This window comes from Erythrolamprus reginae, chromosome 2 (assembly GCF_031021105.1).
Source record: "Erythrolamprus reginae isolate rEryReg1 chromosome 2, rEryReg1.hap1, whole genome shotgun sequence".
Classification (NCBI taxonomy): Eukaryota; Metazoa; Chordata; class Lepidosauria; order Squamata; family Dipsadidae; genus Erythrolamprus; species Erythrolamprus reginae.
In genome coordinates, this window is record NC_091951.1 from 240,542,640 (window position 1) to 240,566,041 (window position 23,402).

At 39.4% G+C, this 23,402-nt stretch overlaps 1 protein-coding gene across 3 annotated transcripts in view; it reads left to right on the forward strand.

Annotated features, from left to right (window-relative positions):
• The window catches only part of DNAH6 (dynein axonemal heavy chain 6), a 223,660-nt gene that overhangs the window by 124,535 nt on the left and 75,723 nt on the right, over positions 1–23,402 (forward strand). For all 3 annotated transcript variants that reach the window (XR_011558276.1, XM_070742321.1, XM_070742322.1), the window contains exons 52-53: positions 5,253–5,514; positions 21,920–22,043. Coding sequence is in view for 2 of the 3 variants with exons in the window: in XM_070742321.1 (XP_070598422.1) it covers positions 5,253–5,514; positions 21,920–22,043 (386 nt within the window). In the remaining variant the exon portion in view is untranslated. The remainder of the gene's footprint in view (positions 1–5,252; positions 5,515–21,919; positions 22,044–23,402) is intronic.

A 23,402-nucleotide genomic window follows, 5' to 3' on the forward strand; every position in this document is an offset into this window, starting at 1 on the left:
TGTAAGCAGGACTTCATTTACTATCACCAATCTATACTTCCTTAACTCTTTCAGTTGACTTCAGCACTCTTCCTCTCAATATTTGCTCTTATTTTTTTCCTTCCACATTTTTTCTGTCGTTGTCCCAGCTGCTCATTTTATACATTTCCCCCCCAGAAAAGATGTCAACTATTGTGGCATAGCCTCGAAATATAGCTGTTCAGTTGGCTGTTGGCATAGAGATTTATTTCATTGACCTCTAAGCTTTCAAAAAGACCAATGCCCACTCTATTCTCTAAACTGTCTTCCCCAATGGCCAAAATCTCTTGTACTCTGATTCATCTTATAGGGAATATATGAAAGGTTGTATATCTCATAACTAGTCCATTCTGCCCTTACCATAGTCTATCTCACGATTGACATTTGCAATCAACTATTACATATTTACTAAAAGCCAGACAAAACTGAAATGTAAATTTGCAAGTTGGTTCTACTCTTCTAAGTCCCATCTGCTTATGAGTATGAATAACTCCCCAAATAGATGCACCTCTTTGATGTTTTATAATTATTACTTATTTAACATAACCTAATGATTACTCATTAGATTATGTCTGATTTATTTTGGCCATGTCATGCATCCAAATTCATTGGAGAAGGCAATGACTCTAGGAATGGTTAATGGAACAAGAAGAAGGGGCAAGCAAAAGCACGCTGGCTGGATAACGTAAATCTGAATCTAAGTTGTTCATCGAACAATTGAAAGAAGCTGTGCTTGACAGAATAGCATGGAGAGCACTTGCCTATAAAGTCACCAATAGTCAGATACAACTAAATGGTTAAAGCAACAGTAACCTGTTTCCTTAATTAGTTTTAATCAAGATTATCACCTTGAGTTTTTGCTTTGGGTAAATTGATCACAATATATGTTTATATTACACCATTACACGTGTTTATTAGATAAAGATATGGATTTATTATAGATCAGGAATGTCAAACTTATTGAGGGGCACACCATGGTTGTATTTGACCTCGAGTGGATGTGTGGACATGGCCAGGGTGGGCATGGACAGCTCAACATCATTTTTGTTGGAGCACCTGCAGGGGCTTCCTGCAATGCTCTGCCAGTGACAATGGAGCTCAGGAGGACCACATGCAACCTTTCCAAGCTCTATTTTCGCTGGCAAAGGCACCATGGGCAAGTCCTTCTCTGTTTCCAGGGCAGCTCTGTAGGCCAATTCTAAGCATCCCACAGGCCAGATCTGGCCCACAGGCCCTGAGTTTGACACCCCTGGTATAAATATACTACTCCTAATAAGATTTCCCAAAAATTGAGCCCCACTGAATTCAATGATTTTGAGTAAATAGAAATGCTGTCCAAAATTAAGAAAGTAAGTTTAAAATGGAATAACTGTTCAATAACTATGACTAAATGATATCATAAACTGATATGTTTGTCAATTTATTACAAGACCATCTTCTCTACATCCACTGGTATCAGTTTGAGTATCTGTATTCTACATATCCTTTTTAATGCTCTGAGGACATTAAATCATATAGAACAATATAGAATTAGTTTCTTTTTGGATGTTTCGCTTATGTTTCAATAGTATTGATTTTAAAACAACATTGTTTTGTCATGTAGCAATTTAAGCTCTTGAACAAAAACGTGACATGTAGATAACTATCCTTTTTGGGGAAGAAAAATCAGAATATTTCATTTATGAGTTTCTCTTTCTATAACTAAATGACTGTAATAAATCATATTTTTCATGTTATTTATGACAGCACATAAAGAGTGTAAAGCTATACTCAGAAATAAAAATCTACATTTAATAATTGCCTTTAGAATGTGTGGCATAGGATTGCAATATAAACTACAAAACTTGGAATATTTAGTGCTGGCACTTCAGTTTCTCAGCAGAACTGAGCCTCAAGCTGCAGTTGTAAATTGTCTCCTATCCATTTCTACATAAAAAAGAATTATGTATGACATCAAAAATGACAGCATATTTTATCAATCTCTCATTTACTTTTAGAGTATGTCAATGATATGGATGAAAACATATTTTCTGTTTAAAAAGTATAAAGGAACCTTGTGTTTGCCAAAGAAAAAGAAAGATCAAAAAGACTGCCTCAAGATAATGAAATTTTATATTTTTACATGTTGGGATGTAGTTAGATTTTTCTATGCTGTAAAGGAAGAGAAATTTTAGCAGCCTAATATACTTTCTTTTTTAAAAGATGTGAAATGTTTTTCATAATGGTTAAGGCACCAGGCTAGAAAGCAGGAGACTGTAAATTCTAGTCCCAACTTTGGGCCAGTCTCTCTCTCTCTCTCAGCCCAAACACCCTACAAGGTTATTGTGGGAAGATATAGGAAGAAAGAGGAGTTAGGTATGTTCGCTGCCTTGTTGTTAGTTGCAAAGTCGTGTCTGACCCATCTCAACCTCATGAACAACATTCCTTCAACCTTTCTATCCTCTACCATCCCCTGGAGTCTAATTAAGCTCATGCCTACTGCTTCAGTGATTCCATCCAGCCACCTCATTCTCTGTCGTCCCTTTCTTCTTTTGCCCTCAATTTTTCCTAGCATTAGGCGCTTCTCCAATGAGTCCTTCCTTCTCATTAGGTGACCAAAGTATTTGAGTTTCATCTTTAGGATCCGTCCTTCTAAAAACCAGACAAGGTTGATCTCCTCTAGGACTGACCGATTTGATCACCTTGCAGTCCAAGGGACTTGCAAGGGTCTTCTTCAGCACCATAGTTCAAAGGCTTCAATTCTTTGGCGCTCAGCCTTTCTTATGGTCCAAATTTCACAACCGTACATTGCAACTGGGAAAAGCAGTTTAACTAAAATAAGAGTCTTATCGCTCTTATGTAAGTATTTGTGTGCCTCCTTTATTGTTTTGTGTATAATAATTGGTATATTTTCTTTTTGAATCTCACCCCGAGCTATCTAATTGCTTTCCCCAACCTGGTGCTTTCCCATTTGTTATTAAACTACATGTCCCAGCATCCTCATAACCTCGGGGTTAACAGGAGTTTCTGTGTGCGTAATAAAATAGACAAGAGCTGATAGCTGGATAGAGTTTGTTTTCCTGTTTGATAAGACTCTTATCTGTGATTAATATGTATACAGTATATACATATACATATTATATACATAGGGAAATCAATGTGGCTGCTTGAGAGCATCCCCGGTGAAACTGCGGGCTGGGAATCATGTGCTCTGCAGTCCTATTATTCAGTTCTAGCCATCTGGGCATTGAAGTTAGATTCAGTCCGATTTATGTTCAAGTGAGCCGGAAAAGGTGAGCGGTGCCTGGGTGGATGTGGGCAGGGTGCAATTTTTACCGGTTCTGCAAACCGATTCAAATTGTCCCTACTGCCTCTCCCAAGCCAGGCCAAGGTTGTCGAATTTCATCCCTGATCTGAATTAAATTGACCTATTCCTGTCCATTTTAGTTTGCTGATTCCTAAGATGTCGATCTTAAAATCTTGTCATCTCTTGTTTGACCACGTCCAGCTTGCCTGGAATGTAAGATCCTTGATTCATGGATCTTACACTCCAGGTTCCTGTAGCGTATTTTACACCACTGGACTTTTCTTTCACCACCAGATACCTCCACAGCTGAGTGTTCTTTCGGGTTTGGCCCAGTCGCTTCATTCTTTCTGGCACTACTAGTATACTAGCCTTCTGTTTTTCCCCAGTAGCATATTGGACATTTTGCTTTTTGGTCCTGTCCATGGCAGAAATACTGGGGTCTACGGAGAAGGGCGGCATATAAATCTAATAAATAAATTAAATAAATAAATAAATAAATAAATTTCCTTCTAACAGTGGATCACATTTTGTCAGAGCTCTCTGTTATGACCTGTCCCCCTTAAGTTGCCCTGCATGGCATAGCTCATAGCTTCATTGAGTTACTCAACCAGGACAAGGATTACCACCAGGACAAGGCAGTAATCCATGAAGGGGTCCCTGCCTAGAGTTACTTATAAAAAATAATGAAGATGGAAGAAAAAACCTAAATAATATGCTTTACTTGGGACAGCTTCCATCCTGCAATGATCCACCAACATTCACATTTGCCTATCCCAGGTCCTTGGGAAGGGCTGAGTGAGTGGATAAAAATACAAAACCCAGTCTGACCATCTTGGCTGACTGTGGGACAAACCATAGAAGCTTCAGTTAATGATACTGCAAAACTATAAATTAAACATGCAGAATCTAGCACAGTTTCCCTTGCATTATATCTTCTCCCTAGGATCAGAAGCTTAAATAATTGTTTTTAAATCTAATCACAAAGTCTGCATACTGGATATACCTGTAGATCATTAAACATATATGACATTTTTTGGACTGTAAGACACACCAAAATTTCAAAGAGGTAAGTAAGATAAAGAAGTTTTTGTCCTCCCCAGCAACACTCTGCAAGCCTCCCAAACGCTCTGTGTGCCTTGTTTTTCATAAAAATGGGTCTGTTTTTTGCAACATGGGGACATTTTTGCCTTCCCCCAGCCCCCAGGAGCACTCTGCAGGCCTCCCAAACCCTCTGGGCACTCCATTTTTTGCAAAAACAGATGCATTTTTCAACCGTTCTTATGATAAACAGGCATGCAAAGAATTTGGGAAGCCTACAGAGTGCTCCTGGGGGGTGGGGACAGGCAAAAATGTGTGCATTTTTGCAAAAAAAAAATGGCCTGTTTTTCATGCAATTTTTTTTTCAAAAACGGGGTGCGTAGAGGGTTTGATAAGCTTGCAGAGTACTCCTTGGGACTGCAGGAAAGAAAAAATTGCCACATTTTTGCAAAAACTGGACCTTTTTTTGTTGCAAAAATGGGACGCGCAGAGGTTTTGGAAGGCCTGCATAGTGCACCTGGGGGCTGGGGGAGGCAAAAAGGCCCCCGTTTTTGCAAAAATGGCCTGTTTTTCACCCATTTTTCACAAAAAACGGGGGTATTTTTGCCAGCCTCCAGGAGCACTCTGCAGGCCTCCCAAACCTTCTGCATACCCCATTTTTGCAACAATGTGACGCTTGAGTGGGACTTTGGGAGGCTTAAAATGGCTGTATAGGGTGTATAAGAAGGGCCGACATTTCCACCCTCTTTTAGGGAGGAAAAAGGTGTGTTTTATATTCCAAAAAATATGGTATTTCGTCTTAAAACTGGAGTATTTTTTTTTTAAAAAAACCGCCTATAATACTGATCTTTTTAATAGTATATATTTTCCAAGGAAGATCTTCATCAATCTTTTCATTTTAATCTTTCAGGCCTGACTGGGCAACAGCAAAACAACTACTTGGGGATTCCACCTTCCTGAAGAAACTTCTAGAATATGATAAAGAAAATATAAAGAGCTCGATATTAATTAAGCTTCAGAAATACATAAACAATCCTGACTTTGTGCCAGAAAAGGTAGAGAAAGTGTCCAGGGCATGCAAGTCTATGTGCATGTGGGTGAGAGCTATGGATTTATACTCTCGCATTGTGAAGGTGGTCGAGCCAAAAAGGCAAAAGTTACATGCTGCACAGGTATTTATTCCTTTTCCCCAAAGATTTTTTTTAATCTGCGGTCTGATTATTAACTGGTGAATTAATTCACTTTCATCAGGATTCTCTTCTGTTTTTACCTATTAGCAACTAAGTGACGAAAATAAACATTTTTTTCCTGGTAGAATCGGTCTGCTGATTCTTTCATACAAGGCTGTTTCCTATATTAACATGTAACCCATCTTGGTTTATGGAAACAGTGAAATTTTTTATTCACAGTGTTAGATGTTAAATGTCTTTCTTTTTCCATTTCATTTCCAAACTGCAGGGGCATAGAATCTTTTACTCTTTTTGTCTTGCAAAAATTAGCTGATTCTTTAGGCCTGCTCTTCTTCATTGGCTTTCTTAAACCAGGCTGATAGTAGCGGAGAACATTTGGTTAATTTAGCTTTCATAAAAATCTCCATTACCATTGTCTGAACAATACCGCTCCTATCACCACTATTTCAATATTTTTTTTTATCAAACTCTCTCCTTTAAATCAAACTGACAGAGCTAGAGCTGAGTTTATGTATTTACTGCTTCCCCTCAGAAAAATCCACCTCTGTATCTAAATTTGAGGCAATTACAAGTGAATGTTTTTAAAAAAATTAAAATCAACAGCTTATTTTTATGAGTGGCAATATTTGTGTTTCCTTTTTTTTCCTTATTACATTTCTGTTGCATGATCCCTAAATTAGAGAATGTGTTATTTCTGGAATTGCCTTCATTTACATCTTTAGAAGAACAATTAAGATTTACTTCTGTAGCAAGATGCTTATATGATAACCTATGGGGTGGCTATAATGTTGTTATTTATATATTTTTGAGAAGAACTATATTTGGCATTCTGTAATTGGTTGTTGCTAGCTGTCTTGACCCTAATGTGAACAGAATGAAGGACTATAAATTGAATAAATGAATCTAATGTACTTTGCTAACATGCCCCAAAATTATTAGTCCATCCCCTTTACGTGTCTATTTGATTATCTGACAAATGAGAGCCATCATATGACAATATATAAATAAAATAAAAATTAGGGTGAAAAATCGCTGATGCTGCCCATTTTCTCACAAACTTTTCAAAATGTTTCAAGGAAATTGTTGCCTACTGACCCTGTCCTACTGTTGCCTTTTATTTGTACTCATTCTCCAATGCACTGCTGCGGAGAGTCCAACATGGGTGATACTTCAGCCTGATTGGTTAGGGACTGAGTTAAATTATAATATTAATTAGCTCCGCCCTGTAGCCACCCCCTTATAGCTCAGTCTTGAAAACTCAGTCGTAGTGATAGGGACTAGAGTTTTTTCCACTGAACATATAGTGTTTAAATATAGTGTTTAAATTAATATATTTCTGTAATAAAATAATGTCTTTTTCCTTTTTGTCTTTCTCTCTATAGATGCAGAAGATGACAAGAAGTGACAGGTGTCTACCCTCTGTGGGTATAGCCTGCAACCATTTACCGCCTCAGGGCCCCTTCCCTCCGAGGGCATAGCCCAGAGACACGGCTCTCCATAGGCAGGGTCCCTGACCTCCGTGGCCATACCCCTATCCATATTGCCTAGTGGTTGTCTTCAGAGCCGTTTGGATGAATTGAGGTCCCTGGCCTCCATGGCAAAACCTCACAGAGCTCGGAGGGGTGAAGGTACAGTTGCCCCAGAGGCACCTCACCCCCCTCCCTCATTGTTTAGAGCTCACCGCTGGCACCATCCAAGCCGTCAAGGGAATTCCCGAGGCTTCCGTCTTGCGCGCCAAAGGGGAACCGCCGAATTCGGCGGCAGTTTTAAAAAGACCGACGAACAGCTGTTTGTCGGCCTTTTGAAGAGCGCTTGGCTTGCGGCTTCGGCGGGGAAAAGAAAAAAAGCCGCGGTTTAAAGCCACAGGCAGTTTGACTGCCTCAACGGTCAGAGGGCAGCCCAATAGAGGCTGAGATGGCGCTACTCCCTTAGGGAGGGTGCTTTCGCGCCAGAAACATAGCGCCCGCCATTTTGAACTGTCAAATTTGACAGGAGGGCATACACGCCCACAAACTGCTCTGTCAGCGCCATTTTTCGCTGTTTTTCAACACGGAGACAGAGAGCTAGTGGAAGTTGGAGCGCTCTAAGTACGTCTCAGGCTTTGTGAGTAGCATTATTATTGAAATGGCAATCAAACAGCCAGCACTGACTCTTTAACTGGGAAAGAGGAGGTTCTGAAGTCGACTGCCAAGGCACAGACTTCCAAACCCAAAAATAAGGCCTCTTCTTCATCATTGAGGGAAGCAGAGAGGAAGATTAAAGCTCTTGAAGCGCAGCTGGAGGCCGCCCAAAGGCAGGCCTCGCTGAATCCCTCGCCTCCTCCTCAAACCATGGCCCCTATGCAGCCAATATTACAGCAATGGCTGCCTGGATGCTCTACAGGGATTCAAAGGGGTTCTGAGGCATCGGTGCACAGCATTGATCTTTCACCAGGGAGGCAGCCTGTGGCACAACCCAGTGAAGCACCTCATAGGCCTGAATTACCCCTACCCCAGCCACAATGGGGGTTAGGAGGTTATGTATACCAGCCACCTCAATCTACATATGGGGCCCAACTGCCATCTGCTACTTTCACCCCATCAGCAGCGGGGCTGAGAGTGAATGAAACTTGGCAGTCTATGCCTCCTGCATTGCAGGAAATGCTAACCAGTACTTATACTCAAGGCATGGCTGTGGGGTCTCAGAAACCAGCTGGACAGCAAGCAAGGCCACCCAGAAGAGATCTCTGGTCGGTCCCACCATCTTCTTCCTTCCCAATGGACTCTGAAATGAATGAAGGGGAAGTTGATACGGACCATGAGTGTGAGCTGTCGGAGGATGAGGGGCCTCCTCCTGAGCAACCTGCTTCAGCAATGCTGTTCAAACCAGCATTGTATGACATCCTGCTGAGAAAGGCGAAACAGGTGACCGCCTTGTCTGCCTCGTCTAAACCCACCGAAGCAGCAGCTGGCCTTCAACCAGCAGTACGCTTGTTTACGGAGCCGCAACCGGAATCATGCCACATTCCGTCTTCGCAGATATTTCTAGAAAACATCAAGAGACCGTGGCAACAACCGGCTGCAGCACAGGGTCCTTCTATGCTAGACAGAAAGATGTACACCTTCGACCCTGAAATTGAGGACTTGCTGGCCTTCCCCATGATTGACCAGCCGGTCGCCAGTTTAGTCTCAAATGCGTTGGTTCCTTCAGAACTCGCTGAAGGATTAAAGCCTGACGACAAGAGGGCCGAGACGCTTATACGCAAGACCCACCAGATGGCTTCATGGGCCCTGAGAGCGGCTTCTTCCGCCTCATTCTTCAACAGGGCCTGTATCCTCTGGTTGCAAGAAATGCAGGCCAGGGTAGGACCAGACGAGGGGCGCCTGCGGCAAGATATAAGCAAGCTAATACTAGCGTCAGAGTTCTCGGCGGATGCCACTCTAACCGCAACCAGGTTTGCCTCAAGGGCGATGGCGGCCACTCTATCATCTAGGAGGTTACTTTGGTTGTGATCCTGGCAAGCTGACGCCAAGTCCTAATGGCGTCTTGCTTCTGCTCCCTTCCATGGTTCAGAACTGTTTGGCCAGGCGTTGGATAAAGTCCTTATAGAGGATAAGGACAAGAAGAAGGTGCTACCTAAATCGGCTAGGCGCGCAGATCGTCGCCAGGCACCTTTCTTTTTTTTCTTTTTTTTTTTATTATTTTTCATAAAATAGACATACAGACATACAAACATTAAACATAAAATGGGGATGTATTTCCCCGCTTCTTTTGAAAGTATACATTCAAATAAAAAAAAGAATACATAATCAAACATTTGTTAAATGTTAAAGAGTCTAGTAAAAAATTTTCAAATCTTAAATGCAATGTTAGTACGGTATAGGTAAAAATTCTTAATATGTTGTTTATGTGTAATATATTCATCTAATCAAACATTTAAACAAATCTCAGTTACTAAACATACATAAAACAAAATTCTTAATATGTTGTTTGTAAGTAAACTATTATATCAAAGTCATCAAGAAATACATTTGAACTAATATTAATATTGTTATTACCTAAATAAAAACAGATCTATCTCTTATTTTTTCTTATCTAACCATCTATATACATTATTCCATGTTTCATAAAATTTAGTGTCTTCTTGATCGTTTAATCGTCTTGTCATCATATCCATTTCAGCGCAATCTAATATTTTAGCTATAACTTCTTCTTTCTTGGGGATTTCCTCCCCCTTCCAATTTTGCGCGTATATTATTCTAGCCGCGGTTAATATGTGTATGATTAAATAAAGAGTTTCTTTCTTATAAGTCTGTTTAGTAATTCCTAATAAGTAAAATTCCGGGGTATTATCTATATCAAGCTTTAATATTTCTTTTAATATCTTCTCAATCATTTTCCAATAAATTTTAGCTTTACCACATGTCCACCATTGATGGTAATAAGTTCCTATATCTTTCTTGCATTTCCAACATAGTGGGGATGTTTTAGGAAACATTTTTGCTATCCTGTTTGGTGGGAGGTGCCATCTATAAAACATTTTAATCTGGTTTTCTTTTAATGAAACTGACTTGGTCATTTTCCAATTGTTAATCCAAACTTTTTCCCAAGTATCTATGTCTATTTCCTTACCTATATTTCTGCACCATCTTATCATAGTATCTTTTAAAGTCAACTCTATATTTTTGTGAGCGATAAGAAATTTATATAGTTTCCCTATCATTTTTACTGAATTGGTGATAATTAAATTACTTAGCAAATTCTTACTTTTATTAAAAATGTAAAGAGTTTTATCCTTCTGGTATCTGGATCGAATCTGGGCATAATGCCACCAGTCTATTATTATTCCTTCATCTTGTAATTTATTCCTAGGTTTTAACTTCATCTGATCATCTAATAGTTCTTTATATCTATAAAATATTTTCGTGTCTTTTATAGACTTTGGGTGTGTTATTGCTTCTAGGGGGGCTATCCATTCTGGAACGTTTAAGAAGTGATTTTTCTTTATGTCTTTCCAAACCTCTAGTAAATACTTCCTTGATGTGTGTCTTTTAAAATATGAGTGATTTTTTTCCCCTGTCATACCATATGAATGCATGCCAACCCAACATGAGATCATGTCCTTCTAAGTTTAATATCCTTTTATTCTCTAAAGTTATCCAATCTTTAATCCATGTTAGGGCGGCGGCCTGGTAATATAATTTCCAGTTTGGAAGACCAAATCCTCCTCTTTCTTTAATATCTTCTAAACAGTTTATTTTTATCCTTGCTTTTTTCCCTTGCCATATAAATTTTTTAACTAAATTTGTCAAAGTTCTAAAAAAAGTTCCCCCTGGATTTATTGGAATTACCTGGAAAAGAAATAAAACCTTAGGCAAAATATTCATCTTGATTGTAGCAATTCTTCCTAAAAATGATATTTTCAGGCTGTTCCACGTTTCTAAATCTTTTTTAATTTCTGATAATAATTTTATGTAGTTATCATTTTTTAATGTTATTGTTTTCGCTGTTAAATTTATTCCTAAATATTTTACTTTCTTTACAGTTTTTATTCCAGAAATATTTTCTAATTTAGTTTCTTGTATTTTATTCATATTTTTAGTTAAGAAAGAAGTTTTGCTTTTATTTATCTTTAAACCTGCTACCTTTCCGTATTGTTCAATAGTTTGCAATAACGAAGAAACTGTTGTTATCGGTTCTTCAATTATAAACGTTAAATCATCTGCAAAAGCTTGAAGTTTATAAGTTTCGCCTCCTATCGTTAAACCTTTTATTTCAGAATCCGCTCTTATTTTAATTAATAAAGTTTCAAGTGTCATAATAAATAGCAATGGTGATATAGGACATCCTTGACGAACTCCCTTATTTATATCAAGTGTTTGTAATTGGTTATTATTTAATATTATCTTAGTCGTTTGTTTTGAATATATAGTATCTATTAAATTAACAAATTTTGGGCCAAATCTCATTTTGTTTAGTTGCATTTTTATAAATGTCCAGTTGACGTTGTCAAAGGCCTTTTGAGCATCTAAAAACATTAAAGATGCTGTCTTATCTGAATGTTGTTCATAATATTCTAATGTATTTATTACAGTTCTAAGATTGTTTTTAATTTGTCGCCCTGGTAGAAATCCATTTTGGTCTTGGTGTATTATTCCATTTATAATTCTTTTAAGTCTATCTGCATAAATGGCAATAAATATTTTATAATCTACATTTAATAAAGATATGGGTCTATAATTTTTAATTTTTACTGGGTCAGTACCGGATTTGTGTATTAAAATTGTCAACGATTCTGACCAAGATTTCGGAATTTTACCCTCAAGTCTACATAAATTAAAGGTTTCTAACATATGATTTCTTACTATTTCATTTTCTATCTTGTACCATTCTGCCGGTATAGCATCCGGACCAGTGGCTTTGTTGTTTTTCTGTTTTTTAATTATAGATAGGAGTTCTTCCATTGTTATTGGTCCATCCAACATAGTCTGTTGGTCTTCTGTTATTTGTGGTAATTTTGAAGCCTGTAAGTAATTAAAAACTTCATCTTCACTAACATTGTCTTTGGCATAAAGATCTTTATAAAAGTTATAGACAATATCTGCCTTTCCTTCTGTATCGTATTTTATTGTACCATCTTTATCTTCTAATTTTTTTATCAATTTGGATTGACTCTGCTTTCTAAGTTTATATGCTAACCATCTGCCTGGTTTATTTGCATGTTCAAAATAATGTTGTTTTGCTCTTTTGATTTTTTCAGTTATTTGATTTTGTTCTATAATTCTAATTTTATGTTTAATTACATTTATTTCTGTTTTAAAATCTCTGTTCTTGGTGTGTTGCTGCGATGCAAATTCCAGTTGTTTTAATTCATTTATTAATTGTAGATACTTTAATTTATTTTCCTTATTATATTTTGCTGTATAGGATATTGTTAACCCTCTTATATAAGCTTTGAGTGTGTCCCATAAATTCTGTGAGGTGGTGTCTGGAGTTTTATTAATTTCAAGAAATGTTTTTAATTCCTTTTCGATCCAATCTTTATATTTCTTATCATTCAATATATTTCTATTCATCCGCCAAGTATTCTGTTTATTATTCATTCTTATGTAAACCACTATTGGGTTGTGGTCGGCCCATGTATTAACATCTATCTCTACTTCCCTTATTTGTTCTGCAACCATTTTTGGTGTCCATACCATGTCTATTCTTGTCCAGATTTTGTGGGGATTAGAATAAAACGTAAATTGTCTTTTATGGGGGTGTCTTTCCCTCCATATATCATTTAACAGTAATTCTGTTTTCATTTTTTGGAAAGTACTGGGTAGTAGATTTCTTTTTGTTTTTTTCCTTTTATTATTACTCCCCCCCCCCCTGAATGATCTAATTGTCTGTTCGCAATAGCATTAAAATCGCCTATTATTAATACATTCTCAATTGCTAAATCTATTATTATTTGATGTAAATTTTTATAAAATGTCATTTGGTCTTCATTGGGAGCATAGATAGAGACAACCACTATAGGTCTAGGTTCAATATCAACTTGTACAATCAGTATTCTACCGTCATTATCTTTGTATATTTGTTTGGAATTTATAGAATTCTCTACATACATCACCACACCTCTTTTCTTTTGATCTGCTAATGCAGCATACATTTTTCCAATTTTAGGATTCAACAATAATTTTTGGTTATCTTTTTTAATATGTACTTCTTGTAATATTGCAATTTGAGCATTTTGACTTCTGATTTTGGAAAAGATTTGTTTCCTTTTCCTTGGTTCATTAAGTCCGTTAACATTTACCGAAAATATCTTTAGATCTTTAGTTGTTGTCATTTAGTAGGTTTTTTGGTTTCTCGCTGGGGTTGAACTCTTCTAGCGCCTTGGTCCTGCTCTATTGCCATAGCAGTGGCCCCCAAAAGTTCTTCTTGTTGGATTACTAATTTCTCCCCTGGTTGGTGTTGTGCTGGTTGTTGTTGAGCCTCCTGTTGGTTATCTGAAAAGTCCATGTGGCTGATGCCACTATTTTCAAAGAAATATCTAGCTTGTTCTACATTTTCCAGCTTGTATCTTGTAGAGCGCCATGTCAGAGAAAGACCTTGTGGGATTAACCAACGATAGGTTATATTTTCTTTGATCAAAATTCTGGTAAGAAAATGGTAATCTCTTCTGCTCTCTCTGACACTTTTTGGAACTTGTTTTAATATTTTTATTTCTACTCCTTGATGTTGGAGTTTGGAATTTCTTGCCCAGTGGAGTATGTCATCTCGCAAAGTTTTCCTGGTAAATTTGATGTGAATCTCTCTTGGGAGGTTGTGGCGACGGATGTAACTATTCGAAGTTCGGTAAACTTCATCGATTTCTTTCACAAGCGCAGCAGGATCCTCCTGGAGTATTCCTCCAATAGTTTCCGCCATAGTCATTTTTAAATCTTCATCTTTTTCCTCTTTCATATTCTGAAATCGTAGTCCATACGAAGCACGTTGCATCTCCAGCTGTATGATTGATTCATCATGTCTTCTATGTCTTGCATCAGCTCTACCTTCAAGATAATCTATTCTTTTTGCGTTTTTGTCGGATTTCTCTTCAACTTTTTCACTCGATCATCACTTTCTTGTAGTGTTTGTTGAATCACCTTTATCTGGTCTTTCACCTCAGCCATATCAACTTTCAATTGGGCCATCTCCTTTTTAAATTCTGTCAAGTCTGCTTTTATAGCTTCTCTTTGTTGTGTTGCATCCTCTTTTATAGCCTCTCTTTGTTGAGTAGCATTTTCTTGAGATTTGAACATAAAGTCCTGCATGTTGTTTAGAGTTTCTTGTAGTGTTGCAAAGTTGGACTGCATTGTTTTGTCTTTTTCTTTATCTTTGGAAGACATAGCTGACGCCTGGTGCGTCGGGGAAGGACGCGGCGACACTTGTGGAGAAGAGATTGTTGCAGTAGTTTGTTTTTTGACCGTTTTAACAACAGTTGAAGAAGTTGACATTATCAATTTTGAATCCACAGTTTAAAATTCAAATTAATTTAAATCAATCTAAATTTATATGTAGTGAAAGAGAGAAAATTTCTATAAATTCCAAATCTATTCAATCTGTTTTGTTAACAGTTACCCTTAAATTATAACTATTCAATTGTCAGGAAAATTCAAAGTTGAAAATCCAATATATGTTATTATTATTATTATTGTTATTATTTTGGAGATTTAAAAATTTAAAAATATAACAGCACAGAAAACAAATGTAACACTTTTAGGAATAAGAAACAAATAAGAGTTGAAAATAAATGGTCTGGTAAGAAAACAGAGTAAATAACAGCAAAGAAAGAATAATAACTATTTTAAAAAGGGAGATTCTAAGAAGGTAAAAGGAAAAGAAAGAAGAAGAGAAAAGAGACTTAATAAGGCAGTAAAAAGGGGTGAGAAAAAAGGAGAGAAAAAGGGGGAATATTTCAATTCAAATTATTGGAATAGAGCAGGAAACCAAGGTTTGCTAACAGTGCATCAAACTTCTTTTACAGATAGGTGTAAAAAAAAGGAAAATCAGAAGGGAATCAAAAAAGAATTAATTAATCAAAAAGAAAACACAATATATATAGTTATAGTCTTCTTATAAATCAAGAGATTATACTGAATAAATGAAGAATATGAATCCAAATGTCAGAAGATACAGTTATACTTAATCCCAATTGCAGGTCTCAAAACAAAAGTCAAATTAATAATTTCCTTGTGATTAAAATGGAGTCTATGTTCTTTTCCAAATTCAAGACAAAGGCAAAAAAAGTAGATCCCAAAATGGAGTCAGGTTAGAAGTCAGAAGTTCATATAACCAGGCAGATGTAAAAAGGTTCTCAGAAAAAAAATAATCCCAAGAATAAGGCAATCAGCAGGTAATCCAAAGTAATCCAAAGGCAATCAGCAAGTAGTCCAGCTAGGTTAATCCAAAGGAAAGGTATCAGTTCCTTCTATTTCCCTTTTGTTTTCAAGTTGTTATATAATGTTATTATGTTGCAAAGACAACAGGATGAGAGAAAAAAAATATGGCAACAAAGTTATATTCCTCCGCTGTTGAGATGTCAGCCCGGAACACAATGTTTTTAACAGACTATAAAAAAGAAGTTTTACTCATCATTGCTGATTTCTTTTAAGCATTAAAATCTTCTAAATAGTCATTTCCAATTTAAGTTCTTTTATTAAATCATAAGGTAGAAAAATGTTTTATAGATTCCAAAATTCACTTGCAAGATGGAAACAATGAAAATAGGAAAGATTAGTCTCGGCTGTTATTTGCGGATGAGACTCAAAGAGAAAAACTTTCACTTTCGCCTCGTTAAAGAAAGCTTTCCCTTGAAGCTTCCGAACGATCAAATCTTCAAATTTTAGTCTTGAAACAAAGAGGAAATTTTTTACCTTAAGTCCTTTATTGAATGTATTCTTTTTCAGTAGGTTAAATGTGGAACTTTCACTTTAAAAATTTTTCTCAGCTTCCCGCTGGGCGAGGGGAGAAAGCGCTGGCCGGTCCTCTTAAGCAAAGAGGATCGGTTCTCCCGTCTTCGAAGCTGCGGGGCGAACCGCTGCCTCCGGAGTCTCAGCGATGGCTCCTCGGGCAGAGGAGAGCCCCCTGTTCTGGGATCGGGCCATCCGAGCCCGATCCGATCGCAAATGCGACCTTCGGAGGGGGTAGAAGGGATCGCCTGGCAGAGCCCTGCCAAAGATGTCCCGCCGCGATCTCCGCCAAGCCGGAAGTCCGTCGCCAGGCACCTTTCTACCGCAGGCAGCCCTTTCGCCAGGAGCCTGCTATGGCGGGCACACAAAATCCAAGGCCGTATTCAGGAGGATACAACCAGAATACGTTTAGGAGCAACAGAGGCGGCTACGGAAACTGAGGGCGGCAATATCAACAAGCCAGGAAGCCCTTTGGGAATGCAAACCAGAAGGGATTCCATGGTCAAAAGTGACTGCATCACAGAGATTCCTATCGGAGGCCGAGTACAAGCATTCGCCTCGGTTTGAGAAAACTCAACCACGGATGCTTGGGCCATCAACACTGTTTCTCTGGGCCTCAAGCTCAATTTCCTCTGTTTGCCACACCAACGTTTTGTTTAATGTCCTCGGATCGCATGCCCCCACAAGAGAGCCCTCTTGCAGCAGGAGGTACTACACCTGGAAGACATAGGAGCCATAGAACCGGTTCCCTTGAACCAAAGAGGACACGGATACTACTCAGTGGTATTCGTGGTACCCAAGGCATCGGGGGGATGCAGGCTTATCCTGAACCTGAGGCAGCTCAATGTATACGTCCGGTATGTACGGTTCAAAATGCACTCACTCCGCACAATACTTTCTTGCATCAGGAGGGGAGATTACATGACCTCCATAGACTTGAAGGAGGCCTACCTGCATGTGCCTGTACACACAGAATATCGGCAATTCCTCAGGTTCTGTATCAACGAACACCACTACCAGTACCAGGCAATGCCGTTCGGGTTGTCATCAGCGCCCAGGACGTTCACCAAACTCCTGTACATACTGACAGCTTCACTAAGATCCAGTTCGGTACGCCTTATGGCGTACCTGGACGATATTGTCATCCTTTCAAGAACTCCAGAGAGAGCTCGAACGGACCTGCAGTTGACAATTCAGACCTTGGAGGACCACGGCTTTACAGTCAACTTTCCAAAGAGTCATCTCACTCCCACTACCCATCTACAACATTTGGGAACGGTGATAGACTCTCAAGTGGGCAAGGTCTTCCTTTCAGAGGAACGCAGGATGAAGATTCGGGACATGGTAAACTTTCTTTGCCATCAGGAGCGAGTGACCCTAGCTTTGCTGTCTCAGATACTAGGGTCATTTGTCTCCTGCATCGACATCGTCCCTTGGGCCAGATTCCACACCAGACCCCTGCAGTGGTTCCTCCTCCCATACCAACGGAGTCGATCGAGCTACTCCCAGCGCCTGGTCTCAATCCCAAGGAGTGTCAGGAAGTCCCTCCCATGGTGGCGCTCGTCCGCGCTTCTTCGAGGCTCCCCCTTTCTGAAACAGAGGGAGGTGGTTATCACCACGGATGTGAGCCTCAGAGGCTGGGGGGCGCACTCAGAGACTCAAGTTGCCCAAGGGGTGTGGGCAATTGCAGAGCTAGCGGACAACCATATCAACCTTCTGGAATTGAGGGCGGTATTTCTAGCTCTTCAGGCATTCTTCGAGGAGTGTCAGGACACTCATGTCCTAATTCTCACCGACAACGTGGCGACTCGATCCCACTTAAATCATCAAGGAGGGACGAGGTCAGCCAGGCTGATGCGGGAAACGAATATTCTATTCTCATGGGCAGAAACATACTTGCTTTCAATCAGGGCAGAGCACATCTCGGGGGTGGACAATGTGCAAGCAGATTGGCTCAGCAGGTCCACCCTCCAACCAGCCGAGTGGCGTTTGGGAGAACAGGCGTTTCAGGCAGTGGCAAGGAGGTATGGGACTCCACTAGTGGACCTATTTGCCACAGCAGAGAACACACACCTGCGTCGCTTTTTCTCTCGCTTCCCTTGTCCGGGAGCCGAGCGGATCAATGCCCTCAGGAGCCCATGGCCGGACGGCCTACTGTATGCGTTCCCTCTATTGTGCCTCATCCACTGAGCAGTGGCCAAAATAATCGCAGAGAGGGCCGAAGTGATATTCATCGCTCCTTATTGGCCGCGCCGCCCATGGTTTGCGGATTTAATGGACCTGTCAATCACACCGCCATGGCGACTCCCGCTCAACATTGTCTCACTGAGCCAGGGATCAGTCTACCATCCGGATCCCCAATGGTGGAAGCTTGCCGCGTGGCGCTTGAGGGGGATAGATTGAGAGCAGCAGCGCTTCCACAAGCGGTGATTTCCACCATGTAAGCGGCCCGTAGGCCTTCAACGACAAGGATCTATCAGGCCACCTGGTCAGCTTTCCACAAATTCTGCGTTACCACTGGAGCAGATCCACAATCAGCGTCGGTGAGACACATCCTGTCTTTTCTACAGGCCGGGCTAGACAGGGGTCTCGCCCCTAACACCCTACGCAGACAGGTGGCGGCTATTTCAACCATCATCAAGCTGGAGGAAGGGAGATCAATCGCTCATCACCCGTGGGTGAGAGATTTCCTCAAGGGAGCAGCCAATATACGGCCTCAGACGGTGCACAGGTTTCCAGCATGGGATCTTTCCTTTGTGTTGGATACCCTAACGGCGCCTCCATTTGAGCTTCTCCGCAATATTCCTTTACGACTTTTATCCTTTAAGACGGCCTTTCTAGTGGCCATCACATCGGCCAGGAGAGTGTCTGAGCTGGCGGCTCTTTCGGTAAGGCCAGACCTATGTCTCTTCCACCAGAATCGAGTGGTTTTACGACCTGACCCGACGTTCCTGCCTAAGGTCAACACCTTCTTCCATAGATCAACAGATATTGTTCTGCCAGACTTCTGTGCACGAGGTAACCATCCGATGGAGTTACGCTGGCACAAGATAGACGTCCGTCGGGCACTCAAAATCTATGTTCGACGGATGGCTAATTTCCGTAAAACAGAGGCCTTATTTGTGTCCTTCGCGTCATCTGCGATGGGAGCTAAGGTATCTCCTAGGGCGATTAGTCAATGGGTGACGTCATGTATTATTACAGCCTACACCTCACGATCAAGGACAGTACCTGAGAACATTACGGCTCACTCCACAAGGAGTGCTGCGACTTCTGCGGCGTGGTCCACCCAGGCGCCTTTGGAGGACATCTGTCGAGCTGCGACCTGGGCCACTCCAAATACATTCATAAAACATTATAAACTGGACTCCTTCGTGTCCTTGGATGCGGCCTTTGGCCGAAGAGTGCTGCAGAGGGTGTGTGATTCCCATACGCCCCTGGTCCAGCCTTCTCCCGCCCTGGTATCGTAATCTTGGGTATATCCCATGTTGGACTCTCTGCAGCAGTGCATTGGAGAAGAACCGTTGAAACTTACCTGAACGGTCTTCTCGATGCACTGCGAGGAGAGTCCAAACCCAACCCGGCCGTTTGGCCCAGGGGCTCAGTTTTTTGTTGAAGTTGAGTTAATAAAGTTGTGCTGGTTGCACTACTCCTTCGTTTTTATTGACTGAGCTATAAGGGGGTGGCTACAGGGCGGAGCTAATTAATATTATAATTTAACTCCGTCCCTAACCAATCAGGCTGAAGTATCACCCATGTTGGACTCTCCTCGCAGTGCATCGAGAAGACCGTTCAGGTAAGTTTCAACGGTTCTTTCCTGGGTTCATATCCATGTTTAAACTTATACCTGTTTTCTCATACATATTTGACAAACTAAATACCGTATATACTCGAGTATAAGCCGAGTTTTTTAGCCCCAAAAATGGGCTGAAAAACACAGCCTCGGCTTATACTCGGGTCATTGACAAAGTCACCACACGAGGGCGCCATTGCTTGAGCCAGAGCGAGGAGGCACCAGCTTTTGTCTCCTCTCGCACCCCGTAGTTCCTCTCCCCAGCTCAAGCAAAGAAGGCAGCCATTTGCAATGGTGAGTCGGATTAAAAAGGCCCCCTGCTGTCAGATTCTCCTCCCCCTCCTTTGAAAGGATTTAAACTGTTTAAAAAATGCTATTTTGTGGTAGTTGCTGTCCTTGCTTGGATAGGATCTAATAATGTGTTATGAGGCAGAGCTAGACAGGAATTCTTTTTCTATCTGTCTATCTTTCTATCTATCTATTTTTCTATCTATCTATTTTTCTATCTATCTATCTATCTATCTATCTATCTATCTATCTGTATCTATTTCTTTCTATCTATCTATCTATCTATCTATCTATTTTTCTATCTGTCTGTCTGTCTGTCTATCTTTCTATCTATATCTATCTATCTATCATCTATCTGTATCTATTTCTATCTATCTATTTTTCTATCTAACTATTTTTCTTTCTATCTATCTATCTATCTATCTATCTATCTATCTATCTGTATCTATTTCTATCTATCTATCTATTTTTCTATCTGTCTGTCTGTCTGTCTATCTATCTTTCTATCTATATCTATCTATCTATTTCTATCTATCTATCTATCTATCTATCTATTTGGTTTTCTATGCTGATAACCTCACAGCAGCTAATGCTGAAGCTCTTCTTTGGATACACTTATTTGTTTGTTTGTTTGTTTGTTTGTTTATTTATTTAATTGGATTTGTATGCAATCCCTCTCCAAGGACTCAGGGTGGCTCACAGCATATATAAAAACAGAACAATAATGTAAATCCAATTAATGGTGAGAAGGAATCCAGTTTTGAAGGATTTTAACTCTTAGGTTTTAGCTTCCTGATCGAGCTACTTTTTTTACTTTTTAATTTATTGTTAATATTGTTAATTTGTTTACCCTCTTTTAAATTTACAGAGCTAGTTTACTGGTTTTCTTTAAAATAAATATTCTAAAACATGTCTCAATTAATGTAATTTTATTGTTTTCCATTTTTATAAGTTACCAGTAGCCACTGCATTTTCTAACCTCGGCTTATACTCGGGTCAATACGTTTTCCCAGTTTTTGTGGCAAAATTTGGTGCCTCGGCTTATACTCGGGTCGGCTTATACTCGAGTATATACGGTAAATAAGTAATTCCCATTCCAATGTTCTCGTTCCCAAGAAAGCATGTGTGCATGAAAGGGAGTAGGAAGGAATTTTTTATAACTGTTTCATTTACCAATACATTTAATTATATTGGTATCACAAATAGTTTAGCATGATACTAAAAGAGTTGGATTTGATTCAGAATGGTATTCATTTTGAGGAAATCTTGAAATTCCTCAAAGTGAACATAAATATGTATTAATTGTTATATAATTTATAAGGTTATAGAAGTAATTATAATGTGGTTATAATTGGGTTATAAGTGGGCCTTCTCTGGGTCCCGTCAACTAAACAATGTCGTTTGGCGGGACCCAGGGGAAGAGCCTTCTCTGTGGTGACCCCGGCCCTCTGGAACCAACTTCCCCCAGAGATTAGAATAGCCCCCACCCTTCTTGCCTTTCGTAAGCTTCTTAAAACCCACCTCTGTCATCAGGCATGGGGGAACTGAGATATTCTTTCCCCCTAGGCTTCTACAATTTATGTATGGTATGTTTGTATGTATGATTGGTTTTAAAATAAGGGTTTTTAGCTGTTTTAGTATTGGATTGTCGCATGTTGTTTTTACCACTGTTGTTAGCCGCCCTGAGTCTATGGAGAGGGGCGGCATACAAATAAATAAATGAATGAATGAATGAATGAATGAATGAATGAATGAATAAATAAATACTTATTTGTAGTTTCTTCTATATTCTATTTTGCTGTAAAGCAACTGTTCAAATGAATAAAAGAAGACATTCAGAATATATGGCAGAATAATCATTTGAATTAATTTCTATTATGATTAGACAGAACTTGATGCAACTTTAGCTACCCTTCGTGCTAAGCAAAAAAAATTGAAACAGGTAGAGGAACAAATACAGGAATTGCAAGACCAATATGAAAGAAGTGTGAATGAAAAAGAAAGCCTTGGTAAGTACCTATTTTAAAAAATATTTTCTCATGAAATCTGTACCAATACAAGTAGTTCTTGACTTACAACGACAATTGAGCCCCAAATTTCTGTTGCTAAGCATGACAGTTGTCAAGCGAGTTTTGCCACATTTACGACCTTTCTTGCCAAAGCTGTTAAGTCTGCGGTCCTTAAATTAATGACACAGTTATTAAGTGAATCTGGCTCCCTCATTGACTTTGCTTGTCAGAAGGTCCCAAAAGGTGATTCCCATGATCCTGGGACACTGCAATCATCACTAAGTGTGAATCAGTTGCCAAGCATCTGCATTTTATATCATGTGACCATTGGGGATGATGCAACGGGCATAATTGTGAAAAATGATCATGAATCAATTTTTTCAGTGCTATTGTAACTTTGAATGGTCACTAAATGAACTGATGTTAGTTGAGAACTATTTGTAAACGTTCACCAGTGTAGTTTATTAACATCTTAAAATCCTGCTTACATGTTATCGTTCAAAAACATATTTTTACTGAAGATATATACACAAAATGTAATAGAAAAATATACATATGTGAGAAATAAATTAAATAGATCTACATAAACGATCTTTGTGACCACATTACAAGCAACTGTGCTCTCTTTGCTGATGATGTTAAACTATTTAACCACCACCGACAATACTGCTACCCTTCAAAAGGACCTTGATTATTTAGCTGAATGGTCTAACAACTGACAACTTCAAATCTCAACCAACAAATGCTCTGTCTTACACACTGGCAAAAAGAATCAGAATACTAAATACATACTTGGAAGTAATGAACTTGTAGCTGACCCTCACTCTGTCAAAGACCTTGGAGTACTCGTATCCAATGACCTAAGTGCCAGAGCTCACTGTAACAACATTGCCAAAAAAACCCACTAAGAGTTACAAACCTAATCTTATGTAGCTTCTTCTCCGGAAACACTGAACTGTTCACCAGAGCATACAAAACATTCATGGAACCCATATTGCATAACTGACACTGACACAATTGAGAGAGTCCAGAAATACTTCACAAGAAGAATCCTTCATGCCTCCTCTCAAACTACCTTACTCCTCCAGATTTCCAATACTATGGCTAGACAATTTACAACTACGTCGCCACCGAACTGATTTCACCATTGTTCATAAGATCATACATCATAACATCCTTCCTGTTAGTGACTACTTCACCTTCAACAACAACACAAGAGCACATAATAGATACAAACTAAATGTAAATTGCTTCAAACTTGACTGCAGAAAATATGACTTCAGCAACAGAGTGATCAATGCCTGGAACTCACTACCTGACTCTGTTGTTTCTTCCCCTAACCCCAAAATCTTCAACCTT